Source organism: Lygodium microphyllum, chromosome 11 (genome assembly GCF_053477565.2).
Source record: "Lygodium microphyllum isolate KBCC chromosome 11, Lygodium_microphyllum_v1.1.10, whole genome shotgun sequence".
Classification (NCBI taxonomy): domain Eukaryota; kingdom Viridiplantae; phylum Streptophyta; class Polypodiopsida; order Schizaeales; family Lygodiaceae; genus Lygodium; species Lygodium microphyllum.
In genome coordinates, this window is record NC_141145.1 from 27589432 (window position 1) to 27613929 (window position 24498).

General features: G+C 40.8%; 1 protein-coding gene across 1 annotated transcript; it reads left to right on the forward strand.

Moving 5' to 3' along the window:
• The first annotated feature begins 22179 nt into the window (after positions 1-22179).
• Positions 22180-24100, forward strand: LOC148028650 (pentatricopeptide repeat-containing protein At3g28660-like). The gene is made up of 2 exons (XM_087688471.1): positions 22180-22831; positions 23847-24100. Exons 1-2 carry the CDS (start codon positions 22180-22182, stop codon positions 24098-24100), a joined length of 906 nt encoding a protein of 301 aa, XP_087544597.1.
• The last annotated feature ends 398 nt before the right edge of the window (positions 24101-24498 follow it).

Genomic DNA, 24498 nt, shown 5'->3' on the forward strand with positions numbered 1-24498 from the left:
ATGTGGATCTTTGGGTTCATGGGTGCATTTATCCAACCGATTCAGTCACTCAAAGGCCACGGCAATTTGAAGGGCTTACATCATTTGTAAAGTTTGTGAAGGCAATGAAGGATTGTATGGATACACATGCAGACTTGTCACACAAGGATTGGCAGGGGTTCATCAAGCCTTGACAAATATACAAACAAGATTACAAGGAAATATGCAGTCTTTGATGAAAAATGATAGATTATTGGCTAAAAAGGATAGGTAGAACCAGAGCCTACAAGAAGCAATGTCTGTCATCATTGAAGATGCTATGTAGGCTACACACGTGCAAAATATGGAGTTATAATCCAAAGTTATGGACTTGGAGAAGGAGAACCAAAATATAAAGAGGAAGCTCACAAAAACTTTGGAGATTGGGCCCACTTTAAAAACCAAAGAAGCACGTCAGTGCATCCGCTTAGTTAAATCAATTCACCAATTAACCAAAGGAAGTGGACAATATCATAGGCGGATATATGCTCAATCTGCTACAATGAGAAATGTGTTCCCTCATGTAGAGAATGATAATATTTCCAAAGTCTTAAGCAAGGATATGTTCAAAAATGCATTGGAAAATTGTAAATTCAGGGACATTGTAGATGGTGTCGCAAGTGAACATCTTAGGGATGTGAGAAACTTGTTTACTTCTATAGATGCTTAGGGATTATGTGACAAGGTGGGAATGAGTTCTAAGTCATATAGTATGCTCTATCAACAATTGGATACATGATTTAAGAAAGTCTTCAAAATTAAGCGAGTAATGCCTTTGCCAAAACCATTTCATGTGAAGAAGGATCGAAAACAACTAAATGAGAAAGTTTTAGAACTAATTGGTTAGCTAATGCATCTGGAAAATACACACATATTGAAGTATGGTTCCAAAGAAGTTGCATTTGTATTGAATGCATCCAACAACTTTTTATTGAATATATGTAGGGTTTAGATTGCTATGGTCAAGTTCTACAATATGTCTATGGAAAAATGTAGAGGCAAGCTTACGTTTGTCCTCAAACTTGATGAGATTGAGATTATTAAGGGGCAATAACTTAAACGTGTGAATATAATACTTATGAATCGAGCATTGGATCCCAACATTGATGAAAACCATCCTTTATACTTCAGTGTATAGTCAGAGAATGAAATATGGTGGCTTGCACCATTTGAAGTACCAAAGGAGGACCATTGTAATATATCAAATTGATTAACACAAGGGGAAATGTTTTTTCCCCTATCCTCCCATCCACGGCGCATCATGCTGGAAGGGGGAAGGGGATAGGGAGCCAGCAAGCTCCTCGCTGGAGCTTGCTCGGCTCCATCGTCATGCATGGGGACACGTCGAGGGGAGAGGATTCCCTCCCCTTCCTTATATAAAGGAGGGAGCGCCGATAGTCTGAGGGGTGGGGGGAGGTAAGAACAACCGTTGCCATATTGCCGAGCGAGTGGAGGAAGGAAGAAATCCCCCCTGTCTTCCTTCCTCCACTCGCTCGGAAATATGGCGACGGTCATTCTTACCTCCCCCCACCCCTCAAACTGTCGGCGCTCCCTCCTTTATATAGGGGAGGGGAGGGAATCCTCCCCCCTTGACGTGTCCCCATGCATGACGATGGAGCTGAGCAAGCTCGACCGAGGAGCTTGCTGGCTCCCTATCCCCTTCCCCCTTCCAGCATGACGCGCCGTGGATGGGAGGATAGGGGAAAAAAAATTTCCCCTTATGTTAATCAATTTGATATATTAAAATGGTCCTCCTTTGGTACTTCAAATGGTGCAAGATTGCGCCTATGGGAAGAAGGATGCCATCTTGACGCCTTGCGGACTTTCACCTCCCGTTGTCGCCATCAGAAATTTCCCCCCCACGTGGATCTTGATCGACCCCCACAGAAGCTTCAAGAAGCTTCTTGAAGCTTCTAAGGGGGGGCTCCTTACGCCCCCTTCCTATACTTAAAAATCTTTCCACCCCAGTTTTTAAAACCCTCAATCCCCCTGCCTATACCCTTCCCTTACCCTTTCACCCCCTCTCGGTTTTACCCCCTTAAAAATCCTTTCACCCCGCCCCAGTCTTAAAACCTTTAACCCCTTCCCGTGGGCCATTAAACTCCCACATCCCTTGGCCTCGTAACCCACAAATTTCCCTTCCCCCCCCGGTGCCTAAATCTATAAGTCCCTTCTTGTGAGCCCGTATTCCACCCCCATATTCCTTTTAACACACCCCCCTAAGCCCTTTCTAACCCCCGTGTCCCCTTTTCCTTACATGTAACGTTCTAAAAAAAAATCTTTTTCGCGTGGACTACCTCTTGTTAGGAAATAAGGATAATAAAAATAATTTTAATTCCCCTTATCCCCCCAGCCGACTAACGAGCTGGAGGGGGAGGGGGAGGGGAATAGAAGGAGTAATTAAGCTCCTTGGTGGAGCTTGGAGAGAAGGGGAAGGCATGCGTGATGCCACGCAGGGGAGGGAGGATCCCCCTCCCCTCCCCTATTTAAATCAGGCGCCGCAGGCTGAAGAGAGGCCGCCGGAGATCAAGACGCCGTTAGCCGTGAGGGAGAGAGGAAGGAGATACGGAGGACAAGGGGAGATGGGCTGCCATTGCCGTGTAGAGGGAGGAGCCATAACGCCGCTCTGTTGGCCGAGAGGGAGAAGGAATTGACAAGGAAAATCTGCCGATGCAGTCTGCCCACAGTCCGCCTCCTAGCCACCAGCTGCCGCCCACAAACGATTTTCTTATCTCCTCCACGTGGGCAGAAGCTCTCTGGAAGCTTCTTGAAGCTTCCAAGGGGGCTTCCTAAGCCCCCTTTCATATTCCATTCCCCCCAAATTTCTCCCTACTATTTCCCCCCCCCCCCCCCCCCCCCCCCGGGTTTTTAAAAACCCTTAAGGCCCTTTCACCCTTGTGCAAAAAAAAAACCCCTTCCCTTCACTTTGGTGTCACTCCCCCCAAGAGCACAAAGGCCTTAAGGGTCTTATTACTTTTTCCCTGTGTAAAATCCCGAAAAGCCCCTTTCCCCTAGCTTCGAACCACCCCCCCCTATGATTTAACCTTTAAGCCCTTTCTTACGGGCTTCAAAAAACCCTTTCACCCCCTTCATGCGCCTTACAAAACCCTTTTTATTACCCCCCGTGTTTAAAGCATTATATACCCCTTCCCATAGTTCGAACCTAGCCCCCATGTTTTTTTAAATTTTCCTTTAGACTTCCTCATTGGCCTCGGAATCATTTCCCCCTACGTGTGCAAACCCTCATAAGCCCCTTTTCTCCTAAATTGCCTAAGGGTCCTTAGACCCTTACTTATAACCTTTATGGTTATTATTTTCCCTTAAAGCTCTCCTACACCTTGTGTCTTTTCCACACCTTGTTATTCCCGTTCGTGCGAGCTTACAAAGGCCATTAAGCCTTCCCCATGGCTTCAATGGGTCTTAGTTGTAAAAGTTTCTAAAACACCCTTTCGAATTCCCGAATTCAAGGAGGGAGCCTTCCAAAAACTACTTTTGACGAACGGTGCAAGGGAGCGACTGTGAGCTAATGACCAATTATGAAAACTCTAATTCCAGTCGATCCTAAGTGGGAACGGCCAGGATACTTCTGCTACGTGGCAGACGCAGAAAGACCTAGATCGCAAAACCCCTAACATTCCATGGGAGTGCCGGGCGGAGTTTTCTAGACATCCTTTCCGATGGACTGTTAAGACGTGTCCTGGATGATACTAGTGGACACGTTACATTACACACCCTTTTCCCTCTCCCCCCCTACTATCATCCTTCACCGTTCACCTTTCCCTCTCACTCCGGGTTAAAATCCCAAAAAAAAAAACCTTTACTATAAAAATTCCCTTTCTATACCTTTTTACCCCAAGCCCAAAGTTCTCCAAAGGTTCATGTGGTTGCGAAGCCACACTCACCCATAACCTTTTTGTCGTGTATATACCCTATAGGGCCTTCTTAGGCTTTATAAACCTTTCCCTCTTTGAAGAAGCTAAGAACCTAAAGGTCTTATTATCCCTTCTCGTGGTCAATCATTTAAACGGCTGCTTGCCTCGAAAGAGAGACGGTGGAAATCCGAAAAGGAGAGTAAAAGCCGCCTTCACATCCGAAGGATTTCAACTACGATACCACCTAAGAAAGTCCAAGGAGTAGCTACGGGAGGGTCATCTCCCGATATGCATGTGGATAAGATGAATTGTTTGGGATAAGATATATTTTGTCCTAGTTATTTACGATGAAGGAGTTTAGGTTAATTGAACATGCAAAAATGATAATATAATAAACATAGTTTCCTTCAAATAGCATCATGCTTTGAAATGAATTACGAGCAAGATTATCTACCTACTATATTAGTATATTTCGGTTAAATCTTGAAGGTATAAAAACTACATCTTGCACCATTAACCCCTATTCTTTTTTTGCAACGAATCATCATAGAAGGTGAAATTCATGAAAGGTTTCTTATGTTGCTTGAACTCTAGGAAGTTATCATTGCTAACTACATATCTTAGCAAGGAAAAGATTGTTATTTGGCATGAGTTTCGTTTGCAAGGAAAAAAGGAAGATTAATTGAATTTACCTAACCTCAAAGCAATAAAGTTTAGGACTCAAAAATCAATTGTCACAAGGATAACAAATCGTATCGAGGTGATCTCAATATTACCTTTTCAAAGTTAACCGAATAAATGTTAACCTAGAAATACCTATGCTGCGAAATATGTCTTGGGGAATGATTTGAAAACCAAGAAACATTTATACCTTAAACACTTGACTACCTTCCCTGATTGTAGGGTCAATAAATCGTAAATAAATTAAGAACTAGGGTTTGTCCCTGAGGTTCTTAAAAAGAGATCCTAGGTCTGACAAACGTCAGCTTAAAGAAACTAAAACAGATTGTTTCATCGTATATTACGATACAGAACTTGCGCAGCAAGTACGAAGTCATATAGTCTTGTGATCGATTCACAAGAAGAAAGATTAAATACCCTCAACAAGGATGGCGGATCTATACGCAAGTCATCTTGCAAAAGGATGTATTCTTTGATATCCTTCTAAATAAGGAAGGTTAAAAACCGGGAACTAAAGTATCCAATGTACTTTAGGGTTGATCAAGTTGGGTTAATAGGGTACGCCCTAACCCAGAATATAAGGGATCTTGCCAAGTTGTAAGACACCCTGGAATGAGTGCTGATGCATTTGAAAGGAAAGAATCATTCCTTAATAGTTTGCCAACAACAGGATCAGTTAATGAAAGTGTTTGTTCTTGCTAGAGATTTTAGAGCACCGTTTGATTTATGAATTACAAGTTAAATGAATATCTATACTTCAGGTTGAAGGCTTGAAGGGAGAGGCAACTTCAATTACCCCCGACTGCCTGCCTGAACCTAACCAAGGGGGTTGTTGACCGCGCCGGGAATGTGGACCGAACCCGCCGCGAGAGGTCTCTCCGTTGAGCTCTACATGGAGCAAGAGGACGTTTGGGTGCCAGGGGGGCTCTGGCCGTAAATCCCTCGCCTTCGGGGTCCTGCACAAGAGGCTAACGTGACTCGGGATTGGATCTCGAGGCCCGCATACTAGTTTACGGGCAGAATCTTGGAATAGTGATCCCTGTGGATTACTGGATAGCCTTCGGGCGGATTATGGACAAGCCTACGGGCAGAACTCCTTGTATTTTAAAGATAAATTTGATGATATGTTAATAAAGAACTTGTTTGATATTGTTTTTCTATGTCACGTGATAAGATTACGTGAAGAAACTAGTGCTTAACAGATTAATTAAAGAAGCTGATTGTTACATGTCCAAATTAATGTGTTAGATAATTACATAACTAAAACAAACCGAGGAAAGTGCGGAGGGTGGGCCACGGGTCTGTCCTACCATTGGGTGGTCCTGGTTAGCCGGGAACTTTTCTCAAATCTCAAAAAACAACGGGATGATTGTCAAAAAACAGGAACAACAAAAGCGATGACCTAGAGTTATGTCTTACTCGATTTACGTTGTTTTAGGGGAACGGAATGGGACTATGCCTTATGGCAGAGAGGTTGAGCTTGCATCCCTCTCATTTCCCATTCTCCTTGAACCAAGTGCAGCGTGAATCCGCTTCGAACCTGGTGTTTTTACGTAAAGTAGTTTGCTTGGGTCTGACGCTAGTTGCTGTTAGGTAATGACCAATCAAGAAAACCCTAATTCCAGTCGATCCTAAGTGGGAACGGATAGGATACTTCCGCTACGTGGCAGACGCGAAAAGACCTAGATCGCAAATCCTGTAACATTCCATGGAAGTTCTGGACGGAGCTTTCTAGACATCCTTTCGGATGGACTGCTAAGACGTGTCTTGGATGATACTAGTGGACACGTTACAACCATGAAGTACTTCCTCACTAATATACCCAGTGTTATTCAACAAAAAAATAATGTAGCAATTTTACACATCGAGGGGTTTGGGAACTATCAAGTTGAATGGCATCTTGCAGGTGATTTAAAAACATTGAAGTGTATGTTTGGTTTATCAAATGCAGCGAATGAAAAATTTCTGTGCATATACTGCATGCAAACTAGGAAGAAAGGGAAATATGGAAAGAAAGAATGGCTTGCCAGGGAAAGACAACAAGGTGCTCTAACACATGATCAAAAGGTCATGAGAAATGGAATGCTAGTTCAAATGGATCCAAACTGGCACCTTGTTTTGGAAATACCACTAACAGGGGTTCATTTTTGCACATTGCATTGTTTGGTTAGAATAATTGAGAAGCTAGTATATGAATATATATACTTTGCATACAAGATGCAGCCTCCTGTGTCAGAAGCTAATGCTGGCAAGAAGGTAGAACAAGTCCTCTCTGAAGTTGGATTGCACAAGGGCCAAGTAGAAATAAAAAAGGATGAGAAAAATTTGGGAAAGAGTGAAAATACCCCTTGTAAACCATGCTTTGGTGGATGCAATGCTAGGAAGTTTATATCTCCACCTCGAGATGAGAAAGGAAATATAATTGTAAAACAACTAGAGAACTATGAAGCACGGAAAAAGTTGCACCTTGTTGTTCTAGATTGGAGCAATGGGCGACAAACGAGGATTGCAAAGGTAGAAGTGTGGATACACCTAGATAGATTAGCAGCTCTCTTACAAAAGTTGAGATTTAGGGATGGTGATGCCAATGCATTTAAAGAGATAGTTGCTAAAATTCATAAGTCCATAGTAGAGGTATGGACTACAAATAGTATAACACACTACATGGTCAGTATTGTCACCATTACAAAAAAATCATCATTTTGAACTATTTTGTGTTTCTAATCTCTCTTCTTGTGTAGCATATACTTGAAGCACATGGTCCATACTTTGCAGATCAAGGAATTTTGGCAGTATGGTCAACTCAAGGCATGGAACGATCTCATTGTCAATCTCGCTATGCTTTTCAAAAGGCAACTAATCATGGAGGTGGCATCAATGATTCCAATTCTATGAGGCAATTATTGCAATGGTGGTATAGGAGATTAGAAATATGATACGAGAAAAATGAAAAGAAGTCCAAAACCTCTCAAGCAGAATTTATAAGTAGGGCAATATATGAAGTGAGAAAAGCAAGATATGAAAACAACACAGCTAGACAATGCCAGGCAGAATGGTTGGAAACCCAAGAGAGAGATGGCAAGAAATGGAGACCTAGATAAAGATAATACTTTTGATGCATTTGGAGTCCATAAGAGAGCATAGGTACCCAGGATTTGACACATCAATACTCCTATCTTTAACATGAGATATCTTGCAAATTTTGTTTAAAATTTTGAAGGTTTGTCACTATGTTTTTCAAAGTCGATTTCAAACTATGTTTTTTAATTTTAAAGTTCATTTACACCATAGTAAGTTTAAAAGTTTTGTACTTAAGTCAAGTCTCTCCTTTCTTTCTTTTTTTCATTACTCTTCACTCTATCCTCCACCTTTCTCTCCTTGATTATCACAACCATGGCACGTTCCAAGCTTCCTATCAAGAAGGTGCATGCAAGAGCAAGAGCTCAAAACTCTTTCAAATCTAGTGAGTGTAATGTGAGTGACAAAGGTCCCTTGGTGGCCGACAATATTGGCCCTGGTGTAGCTAATAATGGTGATGCTAATGTGTCCAAAAATGGTGGCCCTAGTGTGGTCAATAATGATGATTTGCCATTGTCTAGAAATGGTGGTCCACGTGCTCCAGTTGCTCCATCTCCCACTACTACTCCAGCTAGTAATACACGTCCTCGAACACATAAGAAGCGAAGATGGAGACCAAGCACAGTTGCGCTACGTGCTACATGAGATAAGGAAATTCCAGAAGAGTGCCAACTTGATTATTCCTAAGGCACCATTCTCTAGGTTGGTGCGAGAAATACTGTAAGATTTGTAGTTAGGACATCATCACAAGTTCTTTTCAAGGAACCAGGCAAGGAATGTGGGGTGATGGTCAAGCCAAGCCTTGCTTTCTCTCCAAGAAACAGTTGAAAGTTACTTAATTGATCTAATTGGTGATTCTCAAGTTTTAGCCATTCATGCCCGACGTATCACTATTAAGCCCATCTATATGGTTCTTGTTCGTAGGAACCGCAACAACAAGGATGCATTTAATCTTAATGTCAACAATATAATTTGAGAAGCTACCTTATAATTGGATCTACGTTTTTAGCTCAGTTTTGGTTGTAGATTGTAAAGAGCTTAATTTTGGTTTATCTTTTTAGTAGACCTTCAAGTATTTGATATCAGTGGTCTACAAAACTAAATTTTGCCTAGCTCTAGTTGTCCTTTATGCAATGCACTATCTACCGTGTATTTCATGGTTTCGTAATGCCAAATCTGAAATTTGTTATTCTATTTTTCCATGATTTGCATTGTACATATTTTCAAGTTTCTAATTTTGAAAGTAGTTTTGTTAAGAATAAATTGAATGTGCAATCACACACACATCACTGATCAGTTGCTAGTCTCCTCGCAACTACATCAAATTGCCTAGTGATAATCACATCAAAACACTATAGCCAAGACGCATATCTTCAAGCACATCTAAAACTAGCCATATCTAGGCACAAACATTTTGGCCAATAGTAATCCACAACCAACCCTAACCAAAGTAGAAACATTTTTCATCAAACATCATTTCTCTTTAATAACTAGTTTCTAGTTATATCATCTCTACCACAATTGGTAATTCACAAAAGTTACATTTAGCCGTATGCATTTCTTCTAAGTCACAATTCCACTTTAAATAGTTGGCTTTAATCATAGCATTCCTTGCATACATTTAACAGTACTTCATGTGTGCACATTCAAACCATAGTAAAATCCCTATAGTCACCACCACAATGCATCAATGCACGTGGAAGGTTGATATCCACAACCTGATACCATTGATTGAACCCTAACTTTGACAACATTGCACCTCTCCAAACACAAGGAACGATACCTAAAAGTCATTATGCCTTATAGCTATGCCAACTATAGTATGACTCTTCATCATTGGTGATGGTACTTTCTTATATGCATTACTATTTTATAATCCCTAAATTAGAGAACAACACACCTACACTAATGTAAGGTATGCTTTGTTGGGAAATATCTCATATATTATAGTCACATCCTAAGTAGGCATGAAATAAAGTAGGATATGTAAGTAAAGTGACTTAAAGGTCAAAAGAATATCCTCGAGAGTATTTATCCATTTTAGTGATACTCGTTGTATATGTGCAGAATAGAAGTATGAGAAAAATGAAGAATAAGGAAGAAGACGATGGATTGAGCCCCAACACTATTACTTGCTTCCCTTCCATTATGCATCTAACTTGATTCCTTCTTTGGTATCAGAGCAATGATGAGGAATCGAATTGAGAGTGTTTTAATTCATGATCCCTGCATAGTCTGCATGAGCCCCCAATCACTACAAGACATTCACTCATGCTCATTCCCTCAAGTTTCATCACTCACTAATGACTCACAATCACAAACTTTTGAAGTAAGTTTTTCATGCAATGATAGGCATTCACAGTCATCCTTAGCACATCCACTAATAATCATCGAGTCAAATCCAATCATAGTCATCTAACCCACTTATAGTCAACATAGCATGCACTCACAAAGGTTGGCCTTGAGATTTCTAGTATACAAATTTATTCGTAGTCAAAAAAAGTCTTATGTGGCATTAATGGGATAACCAAATGTGTAATAATCATCTCTTTAGATGCAATATTGTCCTTCTATCCCAAGTAAGTCAAATTTTTTTGTGTAGTCAATAAGAACCAATTTTTGCATATTAATATATAAACCTAACACTAACCCAAGAAAAGCTCAAACAACTATAGTTCTAACAACATTATTTTTCTCATCCCTTAGGAACATGAAATTTATACTTAGCGATTTGACAATACTATATCTGATATGCGATATTCCATTAGACCCATGACTTATTTTTTGTGAGTTTTTAAGTTTCTAATATTTCATGTAATATGGTTGACAATTTAATATGCAGTTGCCTACACTTGGTGCAGTGGTGAGTTTTTTTGTTATCAGTAAAGTATAATCTAGTTAATGCATTTTCAAAAAATGATTGAACTGTCAATTTTATAAATCAAAATCTCGTGAAACTTCACCCACATGCCAGACATCATAAAAACTCATGGATATTTAAAAATTGGCCCCATCAGAAGTCTCTGGGACACCTATTTGGAGGCTTGCATCTGGGGCTATCCAAAGGCTCAGGTCTGGGGCCACGTCTGGGACCCTGAATCTCAAGGCCCCAAGCACTAGCCTCTGGACAGGTGTCGAGAGACTTCTGATGATGCTAAATTATTTTTTGGTAGTTGATGTACCCTAGAGGAGTCAACAAGTAAAATTTCACATCAATCATATCACTGGTCATATTTCTCCAAAGCTTGGATACATTAATTCAGGTTTAAGGGTTTTTTGAAAGTTTTGCTATAATTTTAAAGTTTCACTTCATTTTACACATTTCACTTTTGAGTTTTGGGTTTTCTCTTCTAGAAGACATGGCACGCACCAAGCAAGTGGCCCGGAAACACCCCCCTAAAAATTCTATGTAGAGGCCACCTCCCCTAGCTCCACCACCACCACTGCCACCACCACGCCAGCATCGCAAAAGTTGATGGAAGCCAAGATAGTGGCTCTTGGTGAGATCTTCCATTACCAGAAGACCATGCACCTCCTCATACCAAAGGCTCCATTCTAGAAGCTAGTGTGTGAGATTCTGGATGACATACTCATTTAGATTAGTAGGAGGCACTTCCCAAATGGAGCACGCTTGCAACAACTCGATCGCTAGACTGCCCAAGCCCTCCTTGCACTAGAGAAAGCTGCCATAGCTTACGTCATTGACTTGTTTGGAGACTCAATCTATGCAGCAGTACATAGAAGGAGAGTCACCATCACCAATAGGGATTTGCTGATAGTGAGGTTCTTCCGGTGATGGAAGAATAGTTATCGCGAAGATCAACAATGAAAACATATACGTAATGTGGCTTCCAAAGAGATTTTGTAAAACCCTAGTTGTAATGGATCCCATGTAAAATGCTATGAATATGAATACACTTTTTTTGACGTGTCTTATTTTTGTTTATTCGCTTGTTATTTGTTTTATTTATATCTTTGAGTTATCATTACATGTGTTTGATCAAATACATATTGCGCACAAACTCGATAAAGCACTACGTATTAGATTTAGGATATGAATCATGTTGTGAATAAATCTAATAAATAAACATAATATTCAAGTTAAAAACAATAATAAACGATGCGTATGATAAACTACATTGCGCGCAAGTCCAACAAATATCGTTTTTCATTACTTCAAGAGAAGATTGCAAATTATATTACATTGGTGATGAGATATCATTTGGCACTAAGTACATCTACTCTCTCCTAGGCTTCTTTGAGCTAGACTTCCCATGGTTAGAGCTATTCATGATTATAGGTAGCAACACATTTTGCCTTGGTAGTTCCTACCTAATGACATTGGGGTCTTCAACACTAGTAAGCATGCCGCAGGCCACCATGGAAAAAAGTGGCCCAAACCTACTACTAAAGAATAGGTAGAGGAGCTTTGAACGTCGAAGCAATTCTACTTTCTCCAAGCTAGAGTTCACTGGTGCCCAGCCTTTGTTAGTGCCCTCAACTTCAAGAAGTTCTCAGAAAAAGCCGGAGAGAATGTCTTATGGAATACAAAAATGTTGCTCACAAGCTAGCCGATATACTCCTTCAATGCCGAGTCCTGCACCCTTCCTTGGCTACCAGATCGGCCACCTTGTCTAGATGAAAATTCATCTATATAGACAACAAGCTCAATGTCAGACCCATTGTGTCAAACTCACTATGCATGGAGTATGGTAAAGATATATACATTGGATTTGCGTCAAAATTTACTAGTAGGGACTCTAGGCCATCGGGAGTGTGCATATCAAAAATTTTCAGGATCGGGCCCATAGAACTACCCTAGTCAGAGGCTTGCATCTGGGGGACCTGAATCTGCAGCACATCAAATTCTACCGGGATCCGGCCCCTAGAACTACCCTCGCCAAAGGCTTGCATCTGGGGGGCTTGAATCTGTGCACATCAAATTTTACCATGGGATTAGGCCCCTAGAGCTGCCCTCACCTAAGGCTCGCGTTTGGGGGCCTGAATCTGCAGACTCATGCCCCTAGACGTGACCCTCCATCCAGGGCAGCTTTAGGGGTATAGATTCAATCCCCCAAACACAAGCCTCCGGCTAGGGCTGCTCTAGGGGCCCAATCTTGGAAAAATTTGATATTCACACTCCCGATGCCCTACAGGCCTTATTGATAAATGTTGATGCAAATCTAATAACATTAATCTGATAACATTACCTTCTCTACATCATCTATCTGTTGCTGTAATGGAGCATCCATGTCTGCTCCTGTAGCTAGGCCACCCTCGTCTCTCTCTTGGGAAGATACTGCATTGTTGGGTCGAGGTCCAAAAATGCTTTCTTGCAACTGCTCGAACTCCTCATCTGAGATCTCATATTGTGGCACCGCATTCCCAATTTGCTCTTGGATGCTCACCATGGTAAATATGTCATCCACACTTGTGCCATCGTATCAAGCCACCTCATCAACATGTGCTGGTGCATCTTGTATATAAAAATCTATATAATCATCAGGTGCATCATGCACCATGATACAATATAGCTCTTCTTTCCTTAGCTCCAAAATTTCTAGTATATCTTGCATAAGTAAATATCCCACCCCCTCAATGATGATAGCATGGAGAGAAGCGAGGGGTGGCTCATCGCTTGTCGGTATCTCAACAAGGAAAGGAGGTGGGTGCACAATGGCTAAGCTTTGTGCTGCCTCTACTCTTGCATGGAGTGTGATTTGTTCAGGGTCCCTTTCAAAATACTCTAGCTGTGGCTGAGAGGGTGTGTCGATGTCTTCCTCACTGTCCTCTTGCACCTTAGTGCACAAAACAGATATGGCAAATGCTGCATCACACTCAATGAGATCCATCATTCCATGATCTTGGGATGAGGTAGGCATTGCTCTAGCACAGAGATATTGCCCCACATGCATGTGGGCTCGATTTATTACCTTTGCATGGCTTGATCCAGCACATAAACTATATAGGAAATCTATGGGGACCCATATGAGAGTAGAGTCTGGAATAGAGCAGGTGAGAGGATCTGCTATATCACAAAACCATGCCAGTATATTAGAGCTAGGGTCTACGGTGCAAAGCAAGCTCTCTAGACTCAAGGTTGCGCAAAACTTAGGGTATATCTGGTCTCCTATGTATGCCTAGCATGTGGAGGTAATCCATGCGGCGAAGGCGGGAGTGGTAGCCATGGCACACAAAGAGAGAAGGGAGGAAAGCACAAGTGTAGGGATGTAGAGAATGAAAGTGAAAATGAGTTTGGAGTTATAGCTTTTTTGCATCTAGGGTTTTTAATAAATGTTCTTTTTAAACCCTAAATCTTCAAACTAAAACTCTTACCTTAGTTTCTTTATTTCAATACTTTAAAGTAACTGTTAAAATTACTCATACAGACAAATGCTTCGTTGTACATTATTATATCCTTGAATATACTTGGATCGTTGAGTATATTAAAGTCCAAATATAGAAAATTTTTAAGAAAAGAAATCTGAAAGACCTTCAAAATCCCTTGGATCCAATTTAATATTTAATTTTAATAAGTAAGTAGAAGAGATGAGCTATAATATATCATTATGCAAAGGCAATATTGCATAGATTATAAAACTCGAGCTTGCAATTTAATTATGATTTTAACCATTACGATTGAATAATTACAGTATGCATTATCACACGGTTGGATCATAATAAACTAAGATTATCTAAATTGAAAGTACTCAAAATTTTTAAAAAAGTTTATATTCGTTCTTTTTTAAAAAAATTACAAGGATTTCGCTATCTCAAGGATATGTGGAGAAGCACATTGTTTATATATCATGGATTGCTCACTATGAATCTTGAATTTTCTATTATCTAACTTGAAATATAATTTGCAGAGGGGCTTATTGGACATTAATTGGATTTCTTGTCTCAGAAAAGAAATGGGCCAATGGCTCTCTGCGTTGATCACAAAAGGATTATGACCATTCCACAAGACAAACACATCTATGAGAGCTGTATGTATCTCATCTCGGGTATCTTGATCCAAGCTGATCCACTCTCCTCGCAAAAGTCGCCATCTTCTATATTGAAAGCAAATGCATAGAGTTTATCTAGCGATGAAATACATGTAATAAAAATAAAAATAATGGTAAGTAAATGCGAACAAACAACAATTCATCTAATCAAAGCCTATGTCAATTAAATCAAGGCATTCAAAGTAGTAAAAAGGATTTACCTAAATGTGAGATCAAATTGGTTGAAATTGCATTCAATCATCTCATCAAAATATGTTATTTTGACTTGCCAAGACTCGCTCAATAGCTGACTCATCCATTCCTCAGATGGACACTTGCATTTATAAGTAATCTTTGTTTTCTTTAGAACATCACATGAACCAAACAAATGTGCAAACAATGAGAATGGAATAAACCAACTAAGATGCACATGTAATATTTTTTGTTAAAAATATTATAAAGGCCATGTGAAGTCTTGGGGAAGGGACAATGTTACATTGTGGGTTGGGACGGGTTAATCTAATACACTCTCCACTGAGCCCAAACGATACATAGCTTAATGAAACCGCATATTTCTCATGAGAACCTCCTCTTGGGAGGAGGATAAGGGATAAATATTGGATTTAATGCAAGTTTTCTTATTACCTTCCCCCAGCCAAAGCGTGGCTGAGGGAAGGGGATGGTGCTAAAATGGGAGAGTGAAGAGGTGGAGGGGAGGGACTACATGCGGGCACCACATGGGGGGAAGGGGAGGCCTTATCCCTTCCTATAACCCTTAGAGGGGTGAGAAGGGAGAGGGTCATGGAGAGGAGGCAACCACGCAGGGAGGGGAAAGAAACGGTCGCCGCGGGCCGTGTCGTGAGTGGAGGGGCAAGAGGGCACCGTACGTTGGCTACCGCTATTGGTACGCAGAGCCGCCGCCAGCTCCGTTGGAAATCACGGCCGCTTGGCCATGCTGGCCGTCATCATCCTAGCTCATCTCCCTGCCACGACAGTAGCTAGAAGCTTTAGAAGCTTCTTCTAACTTCTAAGGGCCTCCTCTCAAGCCCCCCTTCCCATGGTACATTTAACCCCTTTCTGGGGTACATTTAAGCCCCTTCCCGTGGTACATTTAGGCCCTCTTTCCCGTGGAGTTCCACCCAAGTCCCTTAAAGTTCACCTTACTCTAGAAATTAAAACCTTTTCCCCCCTAGCATCCCTCAAAAGCCACCTTAGCCCAATCCCCTTGACCTAAAAAATCCTTAATCCCCGTGCCTAAATCCATAAGTCCCATCTTGTGTTTGAGACCCCGTGTTTTACCCCTCATATTTCTTTTTTTTTTTAATACACCCCTAAGCCCTTTCTAAACCCCGTGTCCCCTTTTTACTTACACGCCTTTTTCCCCCGTACTATAAACCCTTGTGTTATCTTTCAAAATTTTCCTTTGGGTTTGAAAAACCCCTAAGTCCTTTCACTCCAGTGCCCAAAGATCTCCCAAGGGCTTTCATAGATGTTTGTGAAACCACACTCACACATAACCTTTTTCACCGTGATTATATCCTATAGACCCTTTTTCTCTTAAGCTTTATAAACCTTTCCCTCTCCGAAGAAGCTAAGATTTTAGAGGTCTTATTATTCCTTCTCGTGGTAAACCTTTTGAACGACTCCTTACCTCGAAAGAGAGACGGTGGAAATCCGAAAGAAAGAATAAAAGCTGCCTTCACGTTCGAACTGCGATGCCGCCTAAGAAAGTCCAAGGAGTAGCTGCGGGAGGGTCATCTCCCGGTATCCATGTGGATATCCCACCCCAAAACCAGGTTTTTTCTTCTTGGTTTTATATCGGTTTTAAGTCAATCATGCAAAGATGAATTGTTAGAGAAAAGATATATATTTTTTCCGAGTTATTTACGATTAAGGAGTTTAGTTTAATTGAACATGAAAAAATGATAATGTATAAAACATAGTTCCTTCGAATAGCATCATGCATTGAAACGAATTACGAGCAAGATTATCTACCTACTATAGTAGTATATTTCGGTTAAATCTTGAAGGTATAAAAATTGCATCTTGCACCATTAGCCCCTATTCCTTTTTGCAACGAATCATCGTAGAAGATGAAATTCATGAAAGGTTTCTTACATTGCTTGAATTCTAGGAAGTTATCATTGCTAGTTGCATATCTTAGCAAGGAAAAGATTGTTATTTGGCACGAGTTTCATTTGCAAGGAAAAAGGAAGATTAACTGAATTTACCTAACCTCAAAGTATTAAAGTTTAGGACTGAAAAATCAATTGTCACAAGGATAACAAATCGTGCCAAGGTGATCTCAATATTACCTTCTAAAAGATAATCGAATTAATGTAAACTTAGAAATACCTATGCTGAAAAATATGCATTGGGAATGATTTAAAGACCAATAAACGTTTATACCTTAAACACTTGACTATCTTCCCTGATTGTAGGGTCAATAAATTCGTAAATGTAAAAGAACTAGGGTTTGTCCCTGAGGTTCTTAAAAAGAGACCCTAGGTCTTAAAGAAACTAAAACGGATTATTTCATCGTATATTACGATGCAGGACTTGCGCAGCAAGTACGAAGTCATATAGTCTTGTGATTAATTCACAAGAAGAAATGTTAAATACCCTCAACAAGGATGGCGGATCCTTACGCAAATTATCTTGCAAAAGGATGTATTCTTTGATATCCTTCTAAATAAGGAAAGTTAAAAACCGAAAACTAAAGTATCCAATGAACTTTAGGGTTGACCAAGTTGGGTTAATAAGGTACACCCTAACCCAGAATATAAGGGATCTTGCCAAGTTGCAAGACACCTTGGAACGAGTGCTGATGCATTCGAAAGGAAAGAATCATTCCTTAGCAGTTTGCCAAACAACAAGGTCGATTAATGGAAATGTTTGTGCTTGCTAGAGATTTTAGAGCATTGTTTGATTAATCAATTACAAATTAAATGAATATCTATACTTCAGGTTGAAGGCCTGAAGGGAGAGGCAGTTTCAGTTACCCCTGGCTGCCTGCCTGACCCTAACCAAGGGGGTTGTTGACCGCACCGGGAACGTGGACCGAACCCGTCGCAAGAGGTCTCTCCGTTGAGCTCTACTTGGAGCAGGAGGACGCTTGGGTGCCAGGGGGGGCTCTGGCCGTAAATCCCTCGCCTTCCGGGTCCTACACAAGAGGCTAACGTGACTCGGGATTGGATCTCGAGGCTCGCATACTAGTTTATGGGCGGAAGCTTGGAATAGTGATCCCTGTGGATTACTGGATAGCCTTCGGGCGGATTATGGATAAGCCTAAGGGCGGAACTCCTTGTATTTCAAAGATAAAAATGATGATATGTTAATAAAGAACTTGTTTGATATTATTTTTCTATGTCACGTGATAAGATTATGTGAAGGAACCAGTGCTTAATGGATTAATTAAAGAAGCTGATTGTTACATGTCAAATTAATGTGTTAGATAATTACATAACTAAAACAAACCGAGGAAAGTGAAGAGGATGGGCCATGGGTCCGTCCTACGGTTGGGTGGTCCCGGTTAGTCGGGAACTTTTCTCAAAGAACAGTGGAATGATCGTCAAAGGATGCGAACAACAAAAGCATTGACCTACAGTGATGTCTTAACCGATTTACACTGTTTTAGGGGAACGGAATGGGGCTATGCCTTATGGCACAAAGGTTGAGCTTTGCATCCCTCTCGTTTCCCATTCTCCTTGGACCAAGTGCAGCATGAATCTGCTTCGGACCTGGGGTTTCTGCATACAGTAGTTCACTTGGGTCCGACGCTAGTTGCTGTTAGGTAATGACCAATCAGGAAAACCCTAATTCCGGTCAATCCTAAGTGGGAACGGCCAAAATACTTCCGCTACGTGGCAGACGCGGGAAGCCCTAGATCACAAATCCTGTAACATTCCATGGGAGTGCTGGGCGGAGCTTTCTAGACATCCTTCCCGATGGACTACTAAGACGTGTCCTGGATGATGCTAGTGGACACGTTACAGTACATCTTTGGAGCTTGTGGTGGGTTTCATAGCACTATTGATGTCAGATTTCAACTTGGACTTACATGCTCCTGACAACTCCAAGCTACCAATCAACCATTCACCATTACATAATGGCGGCAATGGGACATGCTGCAATCTCTGGCTTTCTATTATATACAATGAATTATAAAAATATATATTTGGAGTTGCAAGTTGACTTGCAGAGTTATTATCATAGATCAAAGAACCTATGTCTTCATGCCAAACATGTATCTTGTTGCTCAAACATTCCACATTCTTCCATTCATGCAAACTTGATGGATATAGAGCTATCACTAAAACAAGATTGAATTAGAACACTGCAAAGATTTTTAAAAACAACTTTGATGCAAAAGAATAGACAATGATAAAATTTAAAAACTTACTGTTTTGTTTATAATTTGCAATGTAGTTCTTGTTGTGTATAGAGATTTGTTTGTGTATATGAACATGTTGGATCAACACTTCAGCTACTGTACTTGTTCCATTGAACACTTTTTTGAACTTTAAAATTCTACCTTTCCAATGTTTTCTAGGGTTTGCAACATCCTAGCTTAGCCACTACACCATCACTATGATCATATAAGGAAAACCTCTCAAAAACTTGAGGTTTAGTCTTATTATAATAAATATATATATGGTAATAAAGCATGCTGTTATAATCTAGTTATGTGATCAACATTATAACCTTAGAAAATCAAGATTTAATCTCATTATAAGCAACATATTTTTGGTAATAAAGCATGTTGGACCACATATATGCCATTCTAATAGAGCATGTATCCAAAGCCTTAACAATATGAGACACTAAGAGTACAACACTACTATCATAAGATTTTTCAAATTGATCTACAAATGCGATAGATACCTTGAACACCTTCTATTTTCACCTTGTTGAACACTATGATGGGAATTTTCACAAACTCATTAATTTCAACAACTGTGAACTTACGCACAAGGATCTTAAATTTAGGTAGTCAATTGAAAATAATGTCATTTTCTAAATTTGTTGAAAATATAGGAGGTTATTGGAAGCTTCCTTTCATAGCAATAGGTGCTCCTATAGCCACACTTTACCAAAAAAATCTTCATTGCTACAAAATGGTATAATGTATCCACCTGTTCCCCTTCAGGACACGTCTTAGCAATCCATCGGAAAGAGAGTCTAGAAAGCTATGCTTGGCACTCCCATGGAATGTTACAGGGTTTGCGATCTAGGACTCCTTGCGTCTGCTACATAGCGGAAGTATTCCGGCCGTTCCCACTTAGGACCGACCTGAATCAGGGTTTCCCCTAATGGTCATTTTCCTAAACAACAACTAGCGTTGAACCCCAAGTAAACTACATTACGCAGAAACACCATGGACGAAGCGGATTCACGTTACACTTGGTTCAAGGAGAATGGGAAACGAGAGGGATGCAAGGCTCGGCCTCTTTGCCCATAAGGCATAGTTCCAATCCGTTCCCCTAAAACAGCATAAATCAGGTTTTTTTGTTGTTACCTAAACTCTAGGTTAGCACCCTTGCTGTTCATTTCCTTTGAGAAGAGCTCCTTGCTATCCATTACGATTGAGAAAAGTTCCCGACCAACTAGGACCACCCATCCGTAGGACGGACCCATGGCCACATCCACCGCACTTTCCTCAAGGTTTCTTTAGTTGTCTAATTACCTACCACATTTAGTTGGACATGCATCAAGCAGCTTCCTTAATTAGCTCGTTGGACACTGGTTCCTTCACGTAATCTTAGCACTTGACATAGAAAAACAATGTCAAACAAGTTCCTTTTCAACAGGTTATCATATTTATCTTTAGAATACATTCATAAAGTCTAGCTTGCAGGATAATCCATAATCCACCCGAAGGCTATCCATAATCCGGCCAAAGGCTATATCTAGCAATCCACAAGGATTACTAATCCAAGATTCCACCCGTAGACTATTATGCGGGCCTTGAGATCCAATCCTGAGTCACGTTGGCCTCTTGTGCAGGGCCTGGAAGGCAAGGGATTTATAGCCAGAGCCCCCCGTGGCACCCAAGCGTCCTCCTGCTCCAAGTAGCGCCCAATGGAGAGACCTCTCGCGGCGGGTTCGGTCCACGTTCTCAGCATGGCTAGCAACCCCCTTGGTTAGGGTCAGGCAGATAGTCAGGGGTAATTGATGCTACCTCTCCCTTTCTGCCTTTAACATGAAGCTTTAAATACATTTCCATCCTTTAGTTCCTTGAGCAAACAATGCAAACTGTGCTTTTTAAACTGTTACAAGCACAATCAATTCTAGTGGTCGTTTGTTTGGCTAACTGCTAAGGAGTGAATCTTTCTCTCCGAATGCATCCAGCATTTGATCCGAGGTTAATTGCAACTTGGCAAGATCCCCAAGGGTTTGTCTATTCTTTCTTTTGTCCTTGGGTTAGGGCCTTATCCTATTAACCCAACTTAACCAATACCTTTAGGTTTTATTAACAGTACATCATGGCGACCATGTCGCTCCAAATTATTGATTGGTCGTTTGCTTCCAAGAAAATACCTAATTTCTCTTAACTTGGCAATTTTTCCCAAAAAAGGTGATATAACAGGATGACTACTCATCCTCTTGCAAGTTAAACTTGCACAAAAACCTGCCAATCTCATTCCAAGGAATTGGCAACTCTCTTGTGATCAAACCACAAGATCATGCGACGTTGCAACTTGTTGCACAAGTGTCGCATCTATTCCATGGGATCATTTCACCCATTGAACGGCATCTTCTGGTCACGGAATCATGATTAGACAAGAAGCAGGGTTTAGGGTGTCTTATTATCCAACCCATTCCCAATTGCACTAGGCCGACAATGTTCGGTCCTAGGGGTTCCAACTCCATTCGAGTTTCAACCTTTGCTCTAGTGATCCTTAGGGTAGAAACCCTATATTGTTTCTTGTAAGTGCATCCAATTGTCCCTGCATTCCATGAATGTGGACAGGACCTTTGGATATGGGGGTTTTGACTTGGCAACAAGTGCGAAAATAGGTCAAGTCCTTAACGTGCTAAACCCTAGTTAGCACTTGGAGTATTTATTGTATCGATTGAACCATCCTATGCAAATTCCTTGCAGTTTAGTAGATCCAATTTAGTTGTCTTGCGACAAGGATAAACTATTCCTAGAGATGTTAACTTCATCTAAAAGGGGAAACATTACGTCACAATTCAAGTAAGCACGCGATTCATTGTCTCTACTTTGTCGTACTGCTACGCATCTGAGGTGTGGAATCCACCAAAAAGTTGTGTATGTGACATTTGTTACTTTGTACATACTTAGTCGTTGTGTTTGCATTTTGTTCTGCATGGGCAGTATAGTGGAGAGGGGGTTGGAGCAAGAGGAACTTATCTGTAATGATCTAGTTGACATGTATGCAAAATCTGGTATGCTTGGAAAAGCCCAAGAAGTATTTGACAATATTTTAGCTCGAGATGTCATATCATGGAGTGCGCTAATTATAGGTTATGTTCAACATGGATATGATGAGCAAGCAATGATGTGTTTTGAAAAGATGCAGCTAGAGGGCCTCCTTCCAAGTGCAATAATATTTTCTTGCATTGTGAAAGCTTGTGGCAACATAGGAGCTATTGACAAGGCCAAAGAAATACATGATGAGATTGTGAAGGAGGGATTGCTGGAAAAAGATGTTGTTCTTGGCACTGCATTGGTGGATATGTATGCCAAATGTGGTCTGCTTGCAAAAGCACAGGAAGTATTTGATAAGCTCCCAGTAAGGAATGTAGTGACATGGAGTGTGCTAATGGCAGGATATGCTTTGCTTGGAAAGTCTAACCATGTTTTTTACTTGTTTGACAGAATGATAGAAGGTGTAAAGCCAAATTTAAGCATATTTACTATTTTTCTCAATGCATGCACCCACACAGGTCTTGTGGATAAAGGACAGCTGTACTTTGAGAGCATGAGAACAGATTTTGGTCTTATTCCAACTTTAGAGCACTATACTTGCTTGGTGGATCTCTTTGCACCTGCAGGGCATATAGTCAAGGCAGTAGTAGTGATCAAGAAGATGCCATTTGCTGCTGATCTTACAGTGTGGCTTGCTATGTTGGGTGCTTGTCAAAAACGGGGGAATGTAGAGCTCGGAGAACTAGCCTTTGAACATGTGATGCGGCTGGATGAAAAAGAGGCATCAGCTTACATTAGTATGATTAATATTTATGCAGCAATTGGCAGGCAAGAGGATACAGACAAAGTTGAAGCTTTGAGAATAAAAAGAATCAAGCATGGATGAACAGGGCACAATCCATTGTGGGGAAAGGATTGTTATTTTTCTGTTTCTTTGAAAAATCCAAAGAGAAAAAGAAGAGGAGGCCGCTTTTCAGCATGCAAAAGCTGCGTGTGGTATGCTAAGAAAAGGACACCAGAAGAAAAACTCCGCCTGGGGGGGGAAGAAAAAGCAACGAAAACAAGGGATCTGGACGGCACAGAATTGTAAATTGTTTTGAGAGCAGCAATTCTGAAGATGAAGCTGACGATAGCAATGTTGCTACTGAGATCAGTGTGATCAATTTCTAGTTAAAAGCCTTTTGGATATGAAAATTGATACTATGGTGCAAGATATGGGGAATCCAAGCTTAGCTCAAACACACGCACACTTTGCTCGCGGCACTAGGTATTGTTCTTGATAAATGTTATGTTTGTGGTTCTCATCTCCTCCACCAATTCCATTCAACATAGCTAAACTAGCTACTTAGCATTGATTCGAACCAACAATCGCAATGAGGATTTCATGCTTTGTCTCTCGCACACATGCATATGTCTATATATCAAAGTCGAGACTACTCTGGAAGACGGCATTACCTTCTTCATCAAGCTTCTTAGTATGATTCACCATCACCCTATTTGTCAAACCTTCAATACATATGGTGGTGGACTGCCAAATGTCAACGCTGATCGAGATAATTGTTTCATGTGGCGTGAGCTTGAAACCTACTGAGGGATGACATCGTACCATCTTCTTCAACCTCTACTCCTCTTCATGATTTGGCTAATTCAGAGATGAGATTATTCATGTGGAGACAAAGTTGGTGGATGCAAAAACTGGGTTATAGAGGCATGTCGTTGTTTTGGTTGATGATGGGATCTGACCTGGAACTTCCCTTGCCGACCTAGCCAAGTTAAAGCGTGTTTTCAGAAAAGATGGCACTACACATGCAGGAAACTCGAGCCAGCTAAGTGATGGTGCTGCTGCAGTGCTACTTATGAGAAGAGATGTGGCCTTACAGAGAAATCTTCCAATTCTCAAGATATTCAGGAGCTATGCAATAGTAGTTGTTGATCCAACAGTGATGGGGGTTGGACCTGCTGTTGCTATTGCAACAGCTGTGAAAACTACTGGACTAGAAATCTCCGATATTGATCTTTTTGAAATAAATGAGGCTTTTGCATCTCAATACACATACTGTCTATAAAAATTGGGGCTAGATCAAGAGAAAGTAAATGTAAATGGTGGCGCTTGGATCCGATAGCTCTTTAGGCTATGAACAACAGGTTTATTGAATAGGTTTTTGCTTGTTCATTACATCACTTGGACATTATGTATATGGATGGTTTTGGACACACCTAAATATATTCTTAGTAGGACTCATTGTTCGAAGCTTTAATTCCGACTAAGCTGCACTGCACAGACTAGAATTGGTCTTCTTCTTTTGGGAAATCTCTCAAATGCATGTTAAATCAACAATTCTTGCATTCAATATGAAGAGTCTGGAGTTTACTATTGCATAGCCTGATCTCGCGAGATTGATCTTCTATCTTGGAATTTCTCAAGGACCTCTATGGTTGTGACTTTGCTTGGTTGCAACTTTGG

Excerpts from the sequence above, each read along its gene's own strand:
- LOC148028650 (XM_087688471.1), top strand. The coding sequence starts at position 22,180 with ATGCAGCTAGAGGGCCTCCTTCCAAGTGCAATAATATTTTCTTGCATT. Across the intron at positions 22,832-23,846 it reads AGAGGCATCAGCTTACATTA|GAAACTCGAGCCAGCTAAGT; the intron begins GTATGATTAATA and ends CTACACATGCAG.